Source organism: Meleagris gallopavo, chromosome 1, assembly GCF_905368555.1.
Source record: "Meleagris gallopavo chromosome 1, MGAL_WU_HG_1.1, whole genome shotgun sequence".
Classification (NCBI taxonomy): Eukaryota; Metazoa; Chordata; class Aves; order Galliformes; family Phasianidae; genus Meleagris; species Meleagris gallopavo.
In genome coordinates, this window is record NC_139404.1 from 14,098,661 (window position 1) to 14,118,224 (window position 19,564).

Here is a 19,564-nt window from a genome sequence, read left to right on the forward strand (position 1 = left end):
GTTTTAGCAGACTTCACAGATTCTGGGATATTCAGTTTTTCTTCTTGCTTTTCTTGTTTTGCCTGAAAGATGTGTCTGATCTTCACATGTCCTTAAGGTTTATTTGAGACTTTGGTCTTACTAATACAAACGTTTACCTATTTCTGATTTTTTCAGTATCTCTGCTGACTGTGTTGCTTTTATTAAAAAATACATTAACATTTTGCTAGAAATACGTTAAGAAACACGAGTTTCCTTCAGTGCTGTCGTGTGATTGTTGAGGTCTGTGCCAATTCCTATGTTTTGCAGTTAAAAACATGATGAATAAATCAGCAAGTGTATTGTGACAGTGCATTTGCTCTTGAAGCTACTGTGCTATGTGAAATTTGGGTAAAGACAAACAATGAAAGCTGTTTGGATGCACCTGATGTGCAGCCTACAAGAAAGGAATCCTTTGGTTTTTCTTTTAGCTAAGAAAAGATGAACCATCCACCTTAAGGAACTGCCAGTCAGTAGGGTTCTCGTCTAGGTGACTGATAACTGTTTTCCAAATCCATCCATGTTTCTGTTAAATAAGCTCATGCCCTGGTAGACAGCCTGTAGGCCTGTCAAACTGAAAGAGCTGAACACCTCCCAGCTGAGGACCACGGAGGTACTGTCTGTACAGAAGGCAATTGAAACAATATTTACTCAGAAATACAACATTTCTGATAACTTCAGAAACTTAATTTAAATGATTATAATTTTTGTAGGTTTATATATATTTAACTTTTAAAATTTGTTTTGTTAAGTTTTTGACAAAAAAATGATCTTCAAAATAAAATATCTTTAAGGGTTTTCTAGTTTTCCTTTACTTAGAAAGTGGGCAGCCCTTCCAAGGCCTTCCTAGGTACATGAAGTAACTGGTTTACAAAGAAAAGAAGTTATGTCCAAAATAGACGCAGCTGTTTTGTTTTTTTTCTATAAACAGAAATGTTTGATACAACATTTGATATTTGCAAGCTTTAATTTTGTCTTCATTCTAACAAGTGTTACTTGTCCATAAGCTTAAAATCCTCACAGCCTGAAATTCGAATAGTCTAAACCAGATATTAGTAGCAAAACCAATGTTTCAAGTAAGCTCTAAGCTGTAATAGTTTTTTTCCCCTTTTAATAGAAATAGTGATAAAAGCTGTTTTCTTTTAAACTCAAAGTTCAGAACCTCAGTCTATGAAACGTGAATATTCTGAAATAATCTTTCCTGACATCATCACTTCTGTCAGCTCTCAAACACTGGTGTGTAAATGCTTTTATTATTTTATGTGGTTTTACTGTACATAATTATTCCAGAATAGGAAGTATTTCGTACCACATTTGTATGAGACATAATCAGTTGAGAAAACATTTGAAATAATACAATTTGAGTAATTTCATTGCTGAACTTCTCAAGACTGAAAAATTAGTAAAATTAAATGAGTGTTAATTCTGTTATTTTATGAATTACTGTGTTAAATTACTTTCACGAATGCCATTTTCCACATGAATCTGGCTGCACAATTTTCTAAGGAAATTGAGTAAAATCAAGTAGTCTGTAATAACTGAGGTCTCTAAAAGTCACAAGGGTAGACAATATGGCAGATTGCATTGGACGACTTTCCTGTTTTGCAAAGCATCTCAGAACACTCTGGGGAGGTTCTAAGTTTTCCAGTTATTTCAGAAGCACTTACTCCTGGTTTAAAAATTCTTTCTGTCTGAAGCAGATTTACAAGTTAAAATCAGTTGCAGAGAGTCAAGGCTTATGTTTCCCTTCATCATGGGCAGTGTTCAAAGCTTTGCAGGTTCGGTGAGGTTTTCTCTGGCAATGGAAAACCATCCTTTACATGTATTTTCAGTGTGTTTCTTGTGGTTTAACTGATTGGAAGTTGGTGAACTACTCTCTAGCTGATGTATAAGAAGGTTGGTGTGCTGATGTTGGAGCACAGTGCCTAATGATAAACTTCTCTTTCACAGATAGAAAAATGTAAAGTAATGGCATCCAAGAAGAAGCCCCTCTGGCTTGAGTTTAAATGTGCAGATCCAACTGCTCTATCAAATGAAACCATAGGCATCATCTTTAAACACGGAGATGACCTCCGTCAGGACATGCTTATTTTACAGGTAAGATAGCTTAAGTGCTGTATTCTAGGAATAAATTGAATATGTAAATTTTTTTTAATTGGTTTACTTTTCAGAGGAGGATGTGCTGTCCAGTTAAAATAGGAGGCTTTCATTCTGTAAGCTGTATGGCAAGCTGATAGCAAAAACAGGATCTTTTTTGTACTACTGTGTTTTAAGTTACTGTTGCCTTTTTTCCTGCCATATTCCACGCAGACTTGGTATTCTGGTGTTCTAGAGAAGAAATCTGTTATTTAGTGCAAGATGGCTTGTTTTTCTGATGAAGAATTTTTTTCATTGATCTATGTGATAGGTGAAATTACAAATGGAAAAAAAGTGATAGCATTGCTGTAGTAGTATTTCAGTGATTGCTCTGACAAATGGGGTTGTTAGCATTTGCAGGGATATTTATGGTGGAAAATGGGTGTACTTGCTAATGTGTTCAATCTCAGATCATGTAGAAATCATAGAAAACACTTATTAATACCTTGTGAACAGTAGAGATTGCCCAGTCATAGGACAGCTTAGGAAAAAAAAAACCACCCTGATTCTGTAACTGATAATCTTGAATGGCTGCACACTTTCTGTGTTCTTCTCTTAAGCCACAAAATAGACAAGTAAGGTTTAGTCTCATGTCAGAAGTTTGTGCAGTGTCATTTGTCTAAGTAATAAATAATGTCTGAACAATGTAGTTTAGATACTGGAAAGAAATCTTTATGCTTAAGATGATGAAGGCACCCTCAGGTGCCAGAGAAGCTTGTGGATGTGCTTTCTCTACAGAGAAGGCCAGGTTTGGCAGGGCTCTGGGCAGCCTGATCTAGTGAAAGGTGTCTCTGCTCATGGCAGAGGATTGAAACTCGATAATCTTTAAGGTCCCTCCCAACCCAACCCATTCTGTGATTCTTTGTTTTCTGTGAACTTGTAATAACTTCGTGCATTCCTTTTTGTTTTTACTAGATTCTTCGAATTATGGAATCCATTTGGGAAGCAGAATCCTTGGACCTCTGTTTGCTACCATATGGCTGTATTTCTACAGGGAACAAAATAGGTATGAGATCACACTTAATGTAACTAGAGATTCAAAAGATTATAGTTACAGAAGTTGTGTACAGGAGAAGTATTCAGTATACACTGCAGTCCAGAAATCAACATCAGTTTCTTTACCTTTCTGTGAGCAGCCTTCATTTGTCTCTTAGCTGTGGTTTCTGCCCTTCTGATGGATATCCTTATAATGCTAGACTAGCTTAATGATTGTGCTTCCTTTGCTAATCCAACTGTTGAATCCAGCTGTACGTTTCTCTTTAATAACAATGTTTGATATGGAAAAGTGGTGAAAGCGAGTGACTTCTTCAATATGTGTTTTAATGTGCTAATAAAGATGAAATAGAGAAAAGAGTTAAAATAGAAAAACATTTATGTTTTTTCCTGACCTGAAACTCCATACCCTATGCTTCCTAGAAGCAGCAGCATCACTTGATGGAACGTTCAGGCAGTATTTGTCAATAAGCATAAGTTCATGCAGTGGAGATCTTCTATTTTGTAGAGTTCATAATGGGAGAAGTCAGGGGGGTCCTTATGAAATTTCCTGGAGAACTGTGTCATGGTACGTAGAGCAACCTGATCAGCTTGGGAGAAGTCCACTTACATCCTGAAATACCAAACTGATACATAATGTATACGTCCTGACAGCTCCATGACTCACTGTGTTGGATTTGCATGTATTATGCACCCTAGCACATCCACATTGCACAGTTTCAGATAACACGGAATTGACTGTCACAGTTAATTCTGTTGACCAGTTGTCACACAGCTGGCTGGAGGAAAGCCTCCTCACTGAAGAAAAATTGGCCATGCCCAAATTAAGCTTTCGTGCTGAAAAGAATGATTTGGCTGATATAAACCATTAATCAGTGAGACAGATTAGCAAGTAGTGCTCTGCCATTTACTCAGATCTTGAACATCTGTAAAAATTAGCATTGTTAACACCTGTCATCTGTATAGCTGGCAGTATGATAGGAACTGCATGGATTGATAAAATCATTACAGTATAAATGCTGCCGCTTATTTCCCATGATCTCCAGCTTTTTAGTTGTTTTATTTTTTTGCAGTATATTTTGCTTTACAGATCAAAGAATGTTAAACTGAGTCCCGGTAAAATTAAGAACTGTTTTAAATAAGTATCTGCAGTGTACTTCCTCTCCAAAATTGCCACGTAACATTTTTATCATTCTTTCTTTTGGCTCCAAGATTTCTCAGGAGTGCAGAAAGCCCAGCAGTACTTGGAAGTGCAACACATAGCTGTTTCTTTTCTCCTCATATAAGTGTTTTTAAAACTAAAGAAATCGTATTGATAGAATTCTAATAAAGTTAAAGGAAATGGTCATGATATACCAAAATACAAACTACGCTTAAACTGTAAATACAAGGTCATTTTTTTAACCTCATGTTATAACAAATGTAATGCTTTCATTTTTTTTCTTGTTTCAAATCATCTTAAGGCAATGTAATATTTTAAATTAATGGAGGAAGGTGTAGGAATTCTGCCAGTGGCCATGATGTTCTTATATTCAACTTATAGATTTCAGTACTCTTTCTTAAATTCTTAATGGGTTCCCCATTCTGTGATCTCAAGGAAATAATTGTTTATTTTTGTACATGCAATAGAGAGGGAGATGTAAGAATTCAGCATCTCCCCAGCACCATGGTAGGGCCATGGTTAATCACATCCACACTTCACTTCTGTGTGGCTTGCTGAAAATACCTGTAGCCTAAATTAGTAATACCCAACGTGGGACACCTTGAAACACAGCTTATGCTTGTTTGGAACAAAACCAGAGTGCTGACATGCAAATTTTCTTTCACAATATTTTTGATGGTTTTCTTCCAAACTGCTTCTTCCCTTCCTCTTCATATTTTCAAGGAACTTAGGACAGTTTATACGTATTTAACACAAGGACAATACCCCATTTTACCATGAAAATAGAGAAACAGACAGATGTCCTACAGATTTCCTAACACCTGGATGGTATCCCCTCCTGTGTAGATCTTTCTCAGTCTGTTGAAGGCATCTGTTTGCAACACAGTTTGCAGTTCTGGAAACGTCGAAACGTCCACTGCTGCTGCCAAATAGATCTCAGGAGGAGGAACTTTTTCTGCCATGTATCATGGGTGAACAGTCGTACGTTCCTATCTCTCCCATTGGCATGGCCATATGTTCGTGGTTTTGTGAGGCAGTTTTCACTACTTACTGTGCTGGGTCACTGCCAAATTTAAAAAGCTCAAGTTGGCACGTAATGTAAAAGTCACCTGTCTCAGTATCACAGATCCCCGGTAACAGGCAGCACTGTGCTTTTGCTGCTTTCTGCTCAGATGAATGCAACTTAGTTGAGATCTGTCCCAGTTACTGAAGCCTTCTCTAGGAATAACCAGACCTACTGAGAGGCATATCTATTTAGAAGGATCTGCTGGGAGAGATACACTATTCCAGCACATAGCTGGAATATTTGCTTAGGCAGAATAAGCTGTACCAACATTCTGTCTAGGTTTTGTACTGCTGTTTTAGCTCTACAGCAGAGAATGATCAGTAAATGGTTGTCATTAGCATCCGCTCTAAAATCTGTAGACTTTTCACACTGCTAAACTACACAGCTATTCTGGGAGAACTTGAAAATGCAAAGAGAAGCAAAAGATGTCTCCTGTAACAGCTCTGCTCCTCTGGAATCAAGCTGTTCACCAGCAGAGGGAGATTTGTGAGCACAGGGAGGAGAAACCTTTCCAACAGCTGGAATGTGATCTGGAGCTCACTCCTGAGAGACAAACAACAGCCCAACAAACACAAACCTAAGGACAATGCTATTCAATTTGGTGGTGGTTTTCAGAGGTTGTATTTCTACAATAGTGTTGTTATGGGCTCTGGCTGGCTTCAGCTGGGAGTGGGCAAGAGCCATTGTTGCTTGTAAAATAAGTGGATGCTCACAAGCGATTGAAATTATGCAGAAGATTTAAAAAGCACAGTTTAAAATATTAGTTAGTGTATTTTATATGCTTTGATATAAATTTAATATAAATTCTATTTTTTTCTTTGTTTCCTGTTAGGAATGATTGAAATTGTGAAAGATGCTACAACAATTGCCAAAATTCAGCAGAGTACAGTTGGAAACACTGGTGCATTTAAGGATGAAATACTGAACCAGTGGCTCAAGGACAGATGTGTCATTGAGGAGAAGGTGAGTTCTTTGAGTTCTCCTCCCCTAAAAGTGAGATGGGGTGTTGGATCAGAAGGAGGAGAGAAATGTAAAACTCATTGGTTGAAATAAACACAGTTTAATAGGAAAGAAAAGGAGAAAAAAGAAAAAGAAAAAAAGCGTAAAAAGACTATTGCTCACCACCAGCTGAGTGATGCCCAGCCAGTCCCAGTCTCCAAGTAATAAAAGCCCTCCCCAGCTAACTCCCCGGGTTTTATGGTTAAGCATGATGCCATATGGTATGGGACATTTCTCTGGCCAGTCTGGATCACCTGTCCTGCTTCTGTCCCCACTCAACTTCTTGTTGGGCTTCTCACTGATAGAGCAGCGTGACAGGACAGAAAATCCTTGACTTACTATAAGCACTGCTCAGCAACAACTAAAACATCCATGTGTTATCAACATTATTCTCATCCTAAATCCAAAACAACACCATACCAACTACTACGAAGTAGATAAATCTACCCTAGCTAAAACCAGGGCACAGTTTTAGAATGTGCTTTAGTAATTGAGAAGCATAGTGTCCCTAGTTGTGTTTAGAGTTGTGTTACTCACAAGTGCATTTCCCTGCACTCAGCTGGGAATGTCTGTGGAAGAGCCTTCTGCATCCAGCTGGCAGCTGGGCTTCTGAGTTACAAAATGCTTTGGAAATGATTCCTTTGTCAGTGGTGTATAGAAGTGGTACATGAGGAGCAGATTGAAAGGACATGTAGGAACACTGAGAGGCACTTTGGTTTTAGAGGACTGAAGTACAGATTTAGGTACTCGTAACTCCTTTGCTTAGGTTCAGTGATCTGTTTGAGCTTTATTTTCTCAGAAAGTGTGGACTACTATGTGCTAATTTTATTTGGCCTAGAAAGTACAGCCTGTTCTCACAGCATAGCGAGTACAGTGCAGGTCTATGGTCTTTATCTCTGCAGTGCAACAGGGTACTTTATAAGACAGTTTGTTTGACTTTTGCTTGATACACATCAACAGACAGGCATATTAATTTGGGAATGACTGAAGGAACATTTCTAACATTGAGGCATTTAATGTCTCTAAAATTATTTTTAGTTTCAGGCAGCTGTGGAAAGGTTTGTTTATTCCTGTGCTGGCTACTGTGTGGCAACCTTTGTTCTTGGAATAGGAGACAGACACAATGATAACATTATGATCACAGAAACAGGTGAGTCTGGGTTTTTGGGGAGAATTTCATAGAAGAGGGGACTATCTACACCTCACAAGGTTTATGTTTTAACCTAATAAGTAATGCGTTTAACAATGAATGAAGGTAAAGAATCCAGTTTCAAATTCAGATACTTCTATGATATTGAAACCTTTTTGGGCCTTCGTATAAGATCAGATGTTTATTTGATGGAGTGACAGCATCAGTGGACGAAGGAAGGACAATTGATGTTGTTTGCCTTGACTTCTGCAAGGCCTTTGATGTGGCCCTGCACTACACCTTTATCTCTAAACTGTAGAGATACACAGCTTGAAAGGCCAGCAGTATTCTGAGCTGCATCAAAAGAGGTGTGGCCAGCAGGGCACAGGAGATGTTTGTTCCCTTCTACTTTGCCCTCATGGGGCCCCATCTGGAGTACTGTGTCCAGGCCTGGGGCTCCCAGCACAAGAAGGATGTGGAGCTGTTGGAGCAGGTCCAGAGGAGGACCATGAAGATCAGAGGGCTGCAGCACCTCTCCTTTGAAAAAAGGCTGAGGGAGTTGGGCTTGTTTAGCTTGGAGAAGAGAAGGCTCCGTGAGACCTCATTGTGTGGCCTTCCTGCACTTAAATGCAGCTTAAAAACAGGAGGGGAACAGACTTTTTACACAGTTGGATAGTAATAGGACAAGGAGGAATGGCTTTAAACTAAGAGTGGGAATTTAGAAAGAAATTATTTACTCAGAGGTTGATGAGGCCCTGGCACAGCTGCCCATAGAGCTGTGGGTGCCCCATCCCTGCAGGCGCTCAGGGCCGGGTTGGATGGGGGCACTGGGCAGCCTGAGCTGGGGGGGGAGGGGCAACCAGCCCACGGCAGGGGTTGGGGATGGGTGGGCTTTAAGGTCTCCTCTGACCTAAACCATTCTATGTTAATAACGCTGTTCTTTTCCAAGGATGAGTTTGTTACAAACTGAGTAATCTGGCCTTGCTTATGTCTAGATTTAAGATCTAAAAGCCAAAAGGTTTTAAAAGTAGACAGATACTCACTTGTCTGGAGGGTGAAAGAGGTTGTGAGTGGGATTGTATGTGCTATCAGAATTAAAATGTCATTGGACTGTGATCGCTTCAAAGGAACATAACTGTTTTATGTACCTTTGTAGAAAATCCTAGAAAATAAGTGTACATGGACTGTGGTGTTTTGTTACTGAAGTCTGTGGAATGGTGTGTCACGGAACAAAAGTGCCAACAGTTCATGAGCATACTAAATGAAATGTAAACAATTTAAACATGAGATATTAAAGCATATTATAGCATGGAGCTAAGCATACTTGTCAAATTGTCAAGGGATTGCACCTTCAATGATTAATCTCACCTGCTGATGAGCCAGAAGAAGCTGCCAACCTCTTGCGTTCTCTGTCACAACACTGTTTGTCTACTTTGCTGGGAGGCTCTTCTGTGCCAGCCAATGAGAGCTACCTCAAACTTGAGTTGCTTAGCTGCCCTGTAAGGGTGGCTGCGTGTGGTTACCTGACTGACTGGCTAATGCAAGAGCACCAGATGTGTTTCTGGAAGGTTGCTGGTCTTTGTGTAATGGACTATTGTCTACTGAACGGTCTATCCATGTTCTTCAGGAGGACATTGTCTAGAACGTGCACAAGTGACTTAATGGGTCAGCACAACCGGGTCGACTGTGAATAGTCCATTGAAATCTTTAAGGACCGATATGTGATAAATCAAATTTCTTTGTAGAAGTTGGCTATGCAGATGTGTTACATGAGCATGCTGTTGTCCTTTTGCCATGCCTGAGGAAACTAACTTCTCCCCACATGGCTGCATGCCTCCTAAAAGAACCTAAATTTTTTTGTATTACAAACTTTGGGATTACTTCTTTATGGACATCCCAGGAAGGACCCCAGATTGAGCTGTACATATGAAGGCATTCTATCTGGCCTAAGGAATCCAGTTCCAGTTCCGTGAGCTTGTTACTTCCTAATTAGTCTTTACATAATGCAAAGAGACAGAAAATACTTTTGGTTTTAGTCAGAAGACCATATATTTAATATTAATCATATTGTATTGTAAAGTTTTACCAGCTGAAGGCTGGAGAGAGGAAGTACCCTGAAGGCAGAAATGAGATAATTGAAGACTACAATTAAAGAGAAAAAAAAAAAAGTTCACCAGAAATCCTTGTGGAAAAGAAGACAAAGAAATGCTTTAATTTCAACATTAATTATATAGTATTATAGTATATATATAGTATTATATAGTATTATAGTATAGTATAATATAAATAGTAATGATATTAACAGTACTATGTATATTACGTCCTAGCAGAAAGTGCATGATAGGTCAGTAGAAAGGGAGACAGTAAAGGAAATGTTATTTGGTTATAGTCAGGAGTAGATTAGCCAGAGTTTAACAGGAGCTGTCTGGAACAACAGAAGGGGGAAGGAGGTGACTGAGAGTTCTGCAGAATACGTCAGCACTGGAGTAGGTTGGGAGGACTCAAAAGCTGGCTGAAATGCTGGCACATATAAGGATGGTACACCTCAGGATTGCTATTAAGTAACATCCTACGTCAATCGATGTTTTGTCTTCTTGTGTGCATATGCCATTATTACAAATGCATGTTTTTAAGTGAACATACTCTTTTATCCTTACATCTTGTTTGCCAATGAAACTAATAAATCAATCTAAAGAGCAGTGGGCCAATCCAGTCCTATAGGTGTAGCACTCCTTAAAAGTGAAGTTTTTCATCACTTTCCGAAGATCTGATACTATACTGCAATCTCAAAGTTATCCATAGTGTGGGAAACTTATTCTGTACACTGCAGGAGGACATATAAACTGGTGATGCAGGTATGTGAGGAAGAAGCATGTTCTAGTTCCGGAGTTGCTGAGAATTAGTGCCATACTAAAAAAAGGGCCAACCTTTTCCCATGTAGTGATGTGCTGGGATCTGATTGTTATGGATTGGAGGCACAAGCTTTCCTCACTTCATGATTGAAAAGCTGTGAGTGTATGTTTAGAAAACATAGTGGGCCTACCTGGTTTTAACAACTGCCAAAGACAAAAAATAACTTCACTAAAAGAACACAATTATGTATTAAAAAAAAAAAAAGAGAGAGAGAAAAAAAATAGTCTTTTTCTGCTGAATTTCAGAGTCATAGTTTAGGCCTACTTGGAAATACAGTAAATGCATTTGAGTGTTCTTGGCAGTTTATTGCATTTGAGCCTAACTGTGACTTCTTTTTACAAAGGTAACCTTTTTCATATTGATTTTGGCCATATTCTTGGGAATTATAAAAGCTTCCTTGGAATTAATAAGGAAAGAGTTCCTTTTGTGCTGACTCCGGATTTTCTGTTTGTCATGGGGACCTCCGGAAAGAAGACAAGTCTCCATTTCCACAAATTTCAGGTAAAGTGAATATTTAACTGTAAATGAATTAAGTGGCATTTTTTGCCCTCTGAAATGAGCATTAGTGCCTTAGACTTCCAAGCTCTGTGCTCCTGGGTATTGCATTAATATAATTTACTGACTCATAATACATTTCTGGATTATTTTAGCTCTAAAAGTGAACACTATCTGTAGGATTAGGGGAACTAGGATGCAAACAGCCATGAAGCCACAGTGAAGAGCTTCAGCTAGCTGCAGTCAGGCAGGCAATCTTTTCTTTGTTTCTTGTTTAGATTGAAAATACTTTGTAAGGGACACCAGTATCTAGCTGCAGAGAGACAGCGTTAAGCAGAGTATTCTGTGTGGTACAAGTCAGTATTCCTCAGCTGGCTGTGCCACTGTTACTCCCTCCTGATTCTGCCCTCTTTTCCTAGGGCTGGACCTGCTGCATCTCAACAGAGCTTTACAGTGATCTTAGACTGTGTACGATTCTGGTTTTGTAAATTGGGTGGACTGAACTCTGTGAAAGAAAACAGTGTTAAAATCTATTCTATTGCAGTTTGTGCAATTTTAAGTGAGCTCCTCCAAAACAAGTTGTGATTTTGTAATCTTGTGACAAGGAGAGAGCAAAGCAAAATGCTGTTTAGTATGTTTAATGAAATGTCTGAGAGAATAGCTGAACAAAGGTAAATAGATGTTGGGCTGGTATTCATGCATACATCATTAGGAACTTTAAATACGTGCCTGACTAGAAAGGAGGTTCTTTGTGTTACCTAAAGTCTCCTCCAGAGTGCGAGTCAGAGCAGCAGTCTGACTTCAGTACTCAGGATTCCCTTTGGATGGACTATTCCCTCTGCCCTACCTGCTACAGAGCCTGCTTTTCAGCATTGAGTACTTGTGGGGTAGTGAGCAGGTCCCAGTGAACATACATGTGATTGTTCAGCAAATAACCAGGCAAGTGTCATTCCTGAGCCCAGACTTCTGAAAATAACTGTAAACCACCAGGTGCCATTTTTGAGTCTTTCTTTGGCACAAGGACTAGCTTTGGAAGTGGGGGAATGCTGAGCCCATGCTCTTAAAGAAGTCCATCAGCTGTACTTCATACAAGAAGGGTGGCATTGCTTAGCCATCAGCCACGTGCAGGTGTGGGGCTGGGACACCCATCTAGGCTACGTCAGTTTGTAGAACACCTCAGTTCTGGAAGGAGGAAACAGTTGAAAATATGAAAGTATGCTGGTGGAGAACTGGAAGACTGGCTAGTTCTTAGTTGTGTTCATGTATATGGATCTTCCAGCTCCTCAGAGAATGTATGACCTTTACTTCAGCAGTTCAAATGCTTAAGTAACAGAAGGTGATTTTGGTCTAAGCTTCTTTTCAGTAAGCCCTCACCATACAGAGCAATCCTGACTCCAACTGAATGTGTTTATTTTTCTACTGCAGTACAAATTTCTAAAGTAAATACTGCTACCATCCCACTGGTGCAGAAATGCCACGACAGTGCCAGTGTCAGTTCCATTAGTGTCATTAACCAGAGGAACAGTGCTTAACGTGCTGTACTGTTGTGAGCAGTGACCATGACACATAACCTGCTCATCTGATGTGGGATGATGTGTGCACAGACAAACAATAATACGGGCTGAAAAATGTAAGTTTGTGTACAGTTCTGCTGTGTTACGAACTGTATGCAACCTGCTATACTGTACTGGTAATGCCTTAAAGGATTTAAAAAGAAAGTTGAAAGCAAAATACTTTTGTATAAGTAAAATGGTGACACAGAGCAAGATGCACATTTCCTATCTTGCTGTAAAAAAGCATGTTTTAATTATATTTTCAGATAACAAATGTAAACAAAATGAACGCCTTGCTTTCCAACCAGCGGGTTGTGTCATGTTCCCAAATAGCAAGGGATTCATTCAATGTGCCTGCTGACTCATGCAAGCAGTAATGGAAAAGTCTCAGCATTTATCCATCATTAATTTTTAAGAGCATGCTCATTAATTTGTGCTTCAGCTACATTAAATATGTTGTACTTTAGAAGAATGCTTTGTTTTCACAGGCTCCAGTCTCCTTGATATTCTAAAATACCCATGGGTTTGTCTGGCTTTATGTCCTGTCACCTATTGGTCCCTACAGATGTGTCAGACACAGCTCCTACTGCAGGTGTAACTACACAGCTGACTTTCAGGCCCCCTGCAGCAGGGTACAGCAGTTAGTGCTGTGCTGGTACTGCTGCACTGTTAAAGCTGGCAGTAGTGTGAATTCTTGCTTCTCTTAGCTCTTACTCCATATTTTGCTTCCCTTTTTGCTCTTTTCACAATGCCTTAAAAAAAAGATGCCAGAGGCTACTAATGAAATGACAGAAATGTTTAGTAGAAAACATCATTTGATAAGCATGATTTAATCTGAGAAGACAATTATTTCTCTGTCCCATCTGTGAATTTTTCAGCTGCCTCAGTACTGTCCTGATTTCTCTTGCTGTGAGTGTCAAATGTGGTGGCATTTCCTTTCCAGCTTTGGCTGAAGCCTGAGCCACTCTCTTACTCCTATGTATGTTCTTCTTCATGCCTTACATGTAGGAACACTTCAGAAAGCCTTATTGTAGATCTCCCTAGACTTCTGAGCTTTGTCCACCAAGCTACTATTACATGTAGTTAGCCTAAATTTCTCTTTACTGCTTTTGCCATTGAGTGAATTTTTATTCATTCTGTCTCATTTATTTCATTTGTTCATTTTTCGTTACTTTACCCTGCAGACTTGATGTTACAGGGATCTGTGGTTTTAGTACTGATCTAATCATTTCTTCTGGTTGTGCCACTTGCTTACAAAATCCCATGTATTTGATTGTCAGACAAAGGTGACAGAAGGAAGAAGGATGTACGCTTTATTACTGAAAAGTGATGTACAGGAAAGAGAAGGCCTGTATAACAGGACTTGGGCACTCCATGTTATACAAACACTTGGCCCTTAGGAAACTAATACTTAAGGACAATTTCAAGCTCCCAGAATAACCCACTGTTGTCGCATGGACAAGATGGGGGTGGTTTCTCCTTGGCTCCTCTCATTTGGCCTGTGGCTTTGATTAGTTAACAGCTTTCTTCCTAATCCCACGGTGTGCACATAGCCCTGATACGCACTCGTGTCACTTTTGGTTCCCTCTGCCTTTCTCAGAAGTACAGAAGTGACTTTTCCTGGGAGATGTTAATTCCAAACTCCATTCAGCTCCTGTCTGCATAAATAACTGTAACAAGGAGGTGCAGATGTTTTAAATCCTTTGAATTCTTTCGAGGACAGTGATGCCAGTTTCTTGACTGCATAATTGTTTTTCTGTCTCAGACACCTTCAGCAGTGAGATGTATCATCCACAAAGAAATGCAAAACCTCCTTTGATACGACTATAAAGAGCAGAGCTTTCATCTCTTTCAAGAGAAACAAAAACCACACTAACTCTTGTGACAAGATTTCCCTGTTTGAAGTCGATATACATAAGTAGAATTTTTTTTCTTGGTGTCATGAAGTGAAACTAATCCCTGAAAAGTTGATTGTGTTTTCTATTGTAAACTGTGCTTTGGCCATTGCAATTCATCTTCTACTTTGCCAGAGCTGAACTGACATTAAAGTTCTCATCTTATTTCGGGACAGGATTTATTAGGAAATGTAAGGGGCCCAAGCAATAGGGGAAAAAATGAGAAAGAAAAAAACCCTATGGACAGATGTTCAAAATATCATCTTTCTTCCCTTGTGTTTTCCTGACCTGTCTGCTCATTTGTCTGACATTGCTGGTGTGAGCAGTGATAGATGTTAAGGTTATTTGTGCCATTCTTACTGTTTCTAAGGAAGAATAAAACCACCCACTGTGTCAGAAATAACCAGAGTTCTACAGAGCTAATGAGATTAATGAGAAAGGTATATGAAAATACTTGAATTGCATAGAACTTATAAAATTAGTTCAATAAATTTATGGAAAGGTCTTTATTGAATCTTTCTTTGGGTAAAAATCAGTGTTGCTTCAGCTTAGGTTTTAATAGCAACAACCTTCTTGGGATTACTTCTCATCTCTTCCCATTACCGTGTTGCAGGCCTAATTTAACTTCCTCATTTTGATTTCTAACATTTGATTGCTTTTCCTTAAAATGTTATTTTAAAAAGTAAATGAGTAATGAATTCAATGTAAGAAATAATCATTCTGATTTATGGATTAGTCGCTTATCATTAACCATTCTTTCCAAAGGTATTTCATGTTTTTCTAAGCTGCAGAAATTTAATTCTTCTGAAGTTTATGCTGCTAAGCACAAATTACTTATATATGGAAGTGAAAAAAAAACCAAACAAGAATCCCTTGATTCCGGTAGGACAGTACATAACTGTGGCAGTCCTAAAGCGAGGCAGCACACCTGTGTTTGAAGCAGAGCTGTCAGCTGGAGAGATGTGACAGAACACCACGCCTGGAGAGCCATCTCCATTAAACAAGCCGTCACCTCCGCAGCTTTTAAAGACATCCACATAAAATGAAGAATTGAGCCCTGGAGGTGCTGCTTTATTCAGTCTTGCTTGCTATCCCGTGGTCTTTAAATGGAAACATACCAATTGTGAAGAAAGACGATGAATTACTGCTGCCTTTTTAGCAGTCTCAGCAAGGGATTACATGACAGGGAAATTAATTTGAAATTCTGGTGAAGCTGACGTTTTGAGCTTTAACAACTAATATCATATTATTTAAAAGAGCCTTTAGTTTGTGCACCAAAGCAGGACTTGTTGCCCTGAGGTGCGCTCACCAACGACGTGGCAATGGATGCAGATGTGAGCGTAATGTTTCTGCTTGGATGAGTGGCTCTCTGGGGTCTCCTCTCCCTGATACACCGGTGTCTGAATGGTGTCGGTCGGTGGCAATAGTTCATACCCATGTTCCCATGAAGTACTAAGCCCTCCCTTTCCGTGCACCTCATCATTTAACAGAAAATCCTTCTCTTTTGTAGGATGTGTGTGTGAAGGCTTATTTAGCTCTGCGACATCACACCAACCTGCTCATCATCCTGTTCTCCATGATGCTAATGACTGGAATGCCCCAGTTAACCAGCAAAGAGGATATTGAATATATCCGGGATGCGCTGACGGTAGGGAAAAGCGAAGAAGATGCTAAAAAGCATTTCCTTGATCAGATTGAGGTTTGCAGAGATAAGGGCTGGACTGTGCAATTTAACTGGTTCTTACATCTTGTGCTTGGAATCAAGCAAGGAGTAGAAAAGCATTCTGCTTAACATTTGGTGTAAGCTATCTGTAGGTGTGAATAGGAAGTTAGTGAATGTACTTGTTGTTATTTATGCATTCCAAATACATGAGCAGTCACTACTGCCTTTACCTCACTGGCAGCTTCTAAAAAGGCTTTTTTTTTTTTTGTCTGCCTTTCCAGAAGAGCTTTCCTGCAGTTAAGACATATATATTTTTAATGTCTAGTGATGCTTCCAGTTGCTGGACTGTCAAATAGCTGCTTTGCTGTTGTGGCCTGCAATTTTCTTCTTTCCTTTAGTAATAATGAAGGAGGAGTTTGGGTCAGATTATAACCTGCAATCTCAGATAGAAATTTGCAGTGGCATTGCCTTAATTGTTCATGAGAGTCCAGGCTTCAAATGGGGAAAAAAAGAGTCTGTTTAAAATCGATGGTAATATTGAAATTCCTGCAGGAAATTTATTTCTTTATCAGGATGGCTTTTACTCAAGTGTTCTTCACCCACATCGCTTCCCTTTGTCCCACTTTATTCTTGTTCTGATTTTTAATATGTGTCAGTAGAAAACGACCTTGACTCCACTACCAAAAGAAATTGCTTTATTATTATTGTGGCCTCCTGACATACACAGCTGAACTTGACTGTTGCTGTAAGAGAGCTTCATAGTTCCCTGGAAGCTCCTCTGGTTTGAACCTGAAATTCTTAAGGTTTAATTTTGGACAGATTTTTTACTTTTTGTTTTGTTTTGTTTTTTAAATGGGAAGATCCGTATTATATTACAGATTATGTTCTTATTGTAAATTTACTGAAATTCCACCTGTATGGTAAAAGCTTTGTAGAAAAATCAGTGGTACTTCCTTATTCCTCAGAGAAAGCGCCTCACGTAAAAGTAATTGACGTTTTACCAAATATTTGAGAAACCCAAAGTTATTTATTTTTTGGGAGATACCCATAAGGAATTAAATTTAATCTTTGAAATTGTGTATATTTTGCTATTTATTTTTAAATTCTTTAAGAGACTATACTACTGAAAAGCTATTTATGAAAGAAAAGAAATAATTTCAATATTTAAAGCTAAAAGAGGAAAAATGATCAGCATTAAGTAGAATTGTAACTTCTTTGCTGTAGGATACCTGCAAATCACCTAGACTGCCTAAGGTAGGATTAACTATATATCATGAATTAGTCTTTGACTCCAGTTGTTACCGTGTCCTTCCTGCTGATTGATTCTTACCAAAGAGAGAAGATGGCTTACAGTATTGCTTTTTTGCACTCGTGCCCATGTAATTTCTTCTTCCATTGTAATTTTACATGGGTTTTACTTTACATTTAAATGATGAACTGAATTTTGTAATTCTGTTATCATTTGCTTTGATCGTTTCACAGAACTGTTTTTAACTACTGCTACCACTGTTACTACTGAGCTTATCCTGGAAGGATTTGTACTAAATGTACTGTAATTGGTGTCTCGGTTATGAGATAGAGCCAATCTATTTTTGAAATACAGATGTTTAATTGATTCCCATGCACAGTGATGTTTTTGATGTGTACGATAGACTGATTTAAGGAAATCTGAAAAGGTAAAACGTAGAATAATTTGTTGTTCTGTTACATTACCATTCTGTGCAAGATAGGCTTAAAACCGTACTAAAATATAAAGTAAATGATGAATGCTGTCTGTAAAATGATATTTTTAGATTTGTATTTTGTAGATCTGAAATAAATTGATTGATATGTTCTATTTGCTTGATTTTTCCTTCATGAATAAGCACTTTTTCCCAATATTTTAAAGACTGCAACCTCAGTAAGAAATCATAAGTAAATCTACTGCTATATTTGAATGCAGCATAGGGAAATGCTAATCACAAATTGAAATGAATGGCATTCCTAAAGCAGCCTTCCTGTGCAGATGGACGTCTGTGAGGAACCCACAGCCAGAGGAAAACTGCTCAGTCCCACAGTAAGCCAAGACAGGTCATTTTTGTGGAGTTTACAGTGTGCTGCACTGAGTTGTATACGACGTTTGTTATGGACTTCTGCAGCAGCTCTGTGCTGAGCTCATTAGCAGATGTCTCCAGAACTCTCTGTGCCTGCTGCCCGGCTGCCTGGGCAGTGCTGGGCATCCCTCTGCTGTGTAGTGATAGGACCAGGAGCAATGGCCTGAAACTTGAACAAAGTATGTTCCATACAAACATGCATACAGACACGCAGAAGAATTTTACAGTAAGGGTAACGGAGCACAAGAACATGTGGCTCAGAGAAGGTTGCAGAGTCTCCTTCTATGGAGATATTCAGGATTCAGCTGGATGCCCACCTGTGCAATCTATTGTAGAGAACCTGCTTTAGCAGGGGGTTGGACTCAGTGATCTCTTGAGATCCATTCCAACCTCTACAATTCTGTGATTCTGTGACTTCAGGGAGTATGAGCAGCTGCTGCATCCCCTTGTTAGCTACAGAACAAGCTGTCTGCTGGCCGACACTTTGTTAATAAATAGCTGTGCACTCATACTGCTGGTTGTCTGTCAGCTGCTTTGTGTCAGTGTGGAGCTGGGCACTGCCTGGGGTACCCCCGGCCTGGAAGGGTGCAGCTTCAGGACAGCTGCCACTGCCACCGCAGAGAGTTGGGCACCATTTGCAGAGTTCAGGCCTACAGTCTTCCAATACTGGAACACACTCTAAAATAGACCAACCCTTCAAAACAGCTTTTTCATATGGCCTACAAAGCAAGAAATGGAAATTAGTCACTAACCACGTAGTTCACAGGCTCTAACTCAGCATGCAGGGAGATGAAATTGCTAATGTTTCTGAGTAGGTCTCAATTATCATCCTTTTCTGCTGGGATCCCAAAGACTTTTTAAATTATTTTTAAAGTTACTTTTAAGTTCTAGGGTTTTTTTTTTTTTTTTTTTTATTTCAACATGTATTATATTTTCTCAGCAGACCAAGTTCATGTCATTACTGTGCCGAGCAGTAGCAATTTGGATCTATTCTTAGCATCCGTACTTTGAACTCAGCTGTGACTTCACCACCACTTTGGCTCCAGCCCGATCATAAAGATGGTGGTTGGTGAGGAACGATTCTCCAAGGCTCTGGTCTTCATAAGCTCCAGGACATGAAAAGAAGTTGGGAGGGAGCAAAGGTGTACAGTCTTATATTTAGGTCACACTGAATACAATGGTTGCGCTTGTTTGTGGTGTTTATCATTAGCAGAATATTCAGCTTCATTTAATGTAAAACTTCCTGCACAATGTTTCTGATGATACAGAAATACAGATGAGAACAACTTACTCAAGTAAAATGTGAATGGAAGTTATTACTGTTGTAGGTCATTTTTCACGATAAACCTTCCTTACTGTCAGCTGACACCGTTCTGCAAATCCACAAGAGTGCTCTCAGAGATCATGTAAATTGCAAGCTCTGTGCCAGTGAGTTTCTTACTCTTTGAA

The 19,564-nt window shown here is 39.2% G+C and overlaps 1 protein-coding gene across 2 annotated transcripts in view; it reads left to right on the top strand.

Moving 5' to 3' along the window:
- Window positions 1–17,859, top strand: part of PIK3CG (phosphatidylinositol-4,5-bisphosphate 3-kinase catalytic subunit gamma) — a 33,554-nt gene extending 15,695 nt beyond the window's left edge. For both annotated transcript variants that reach the window (XM_085217211.1, XM_085217218.1), the window contains exons 6-11: window positions 1,969–2,115; window positions 3,070–3,160; window positions 6,208–6,338; window positions 7,413–7,524; window positions 10,760–10,917; window positions 15,870–17,859. In XM_085217211.1, the coding sequence (XP_085073337.1) occupies window positions 1,969–2,115; window positions 3,070–3,160; window positions 6,208–6,338; window positions 7,413–7,524; window positions 10,760–10,917; window positions 15,870–16,151 (921 nt within the window). In that variant the 3' untranslated portion in view covers window positions 16,152–17,859. The remainder of the gene's footprint in view (window positions 1–1,968; window positions 2,116–3,069; window positions 3,161–6,207; window positions 6,339–7,412; window positions 7,525–10,759; window positions 10,918–15,869) is intronic.
- The last annotated feature ends 1,705 nt before the right edge of the window (window positions 17,860–19,564 follow it).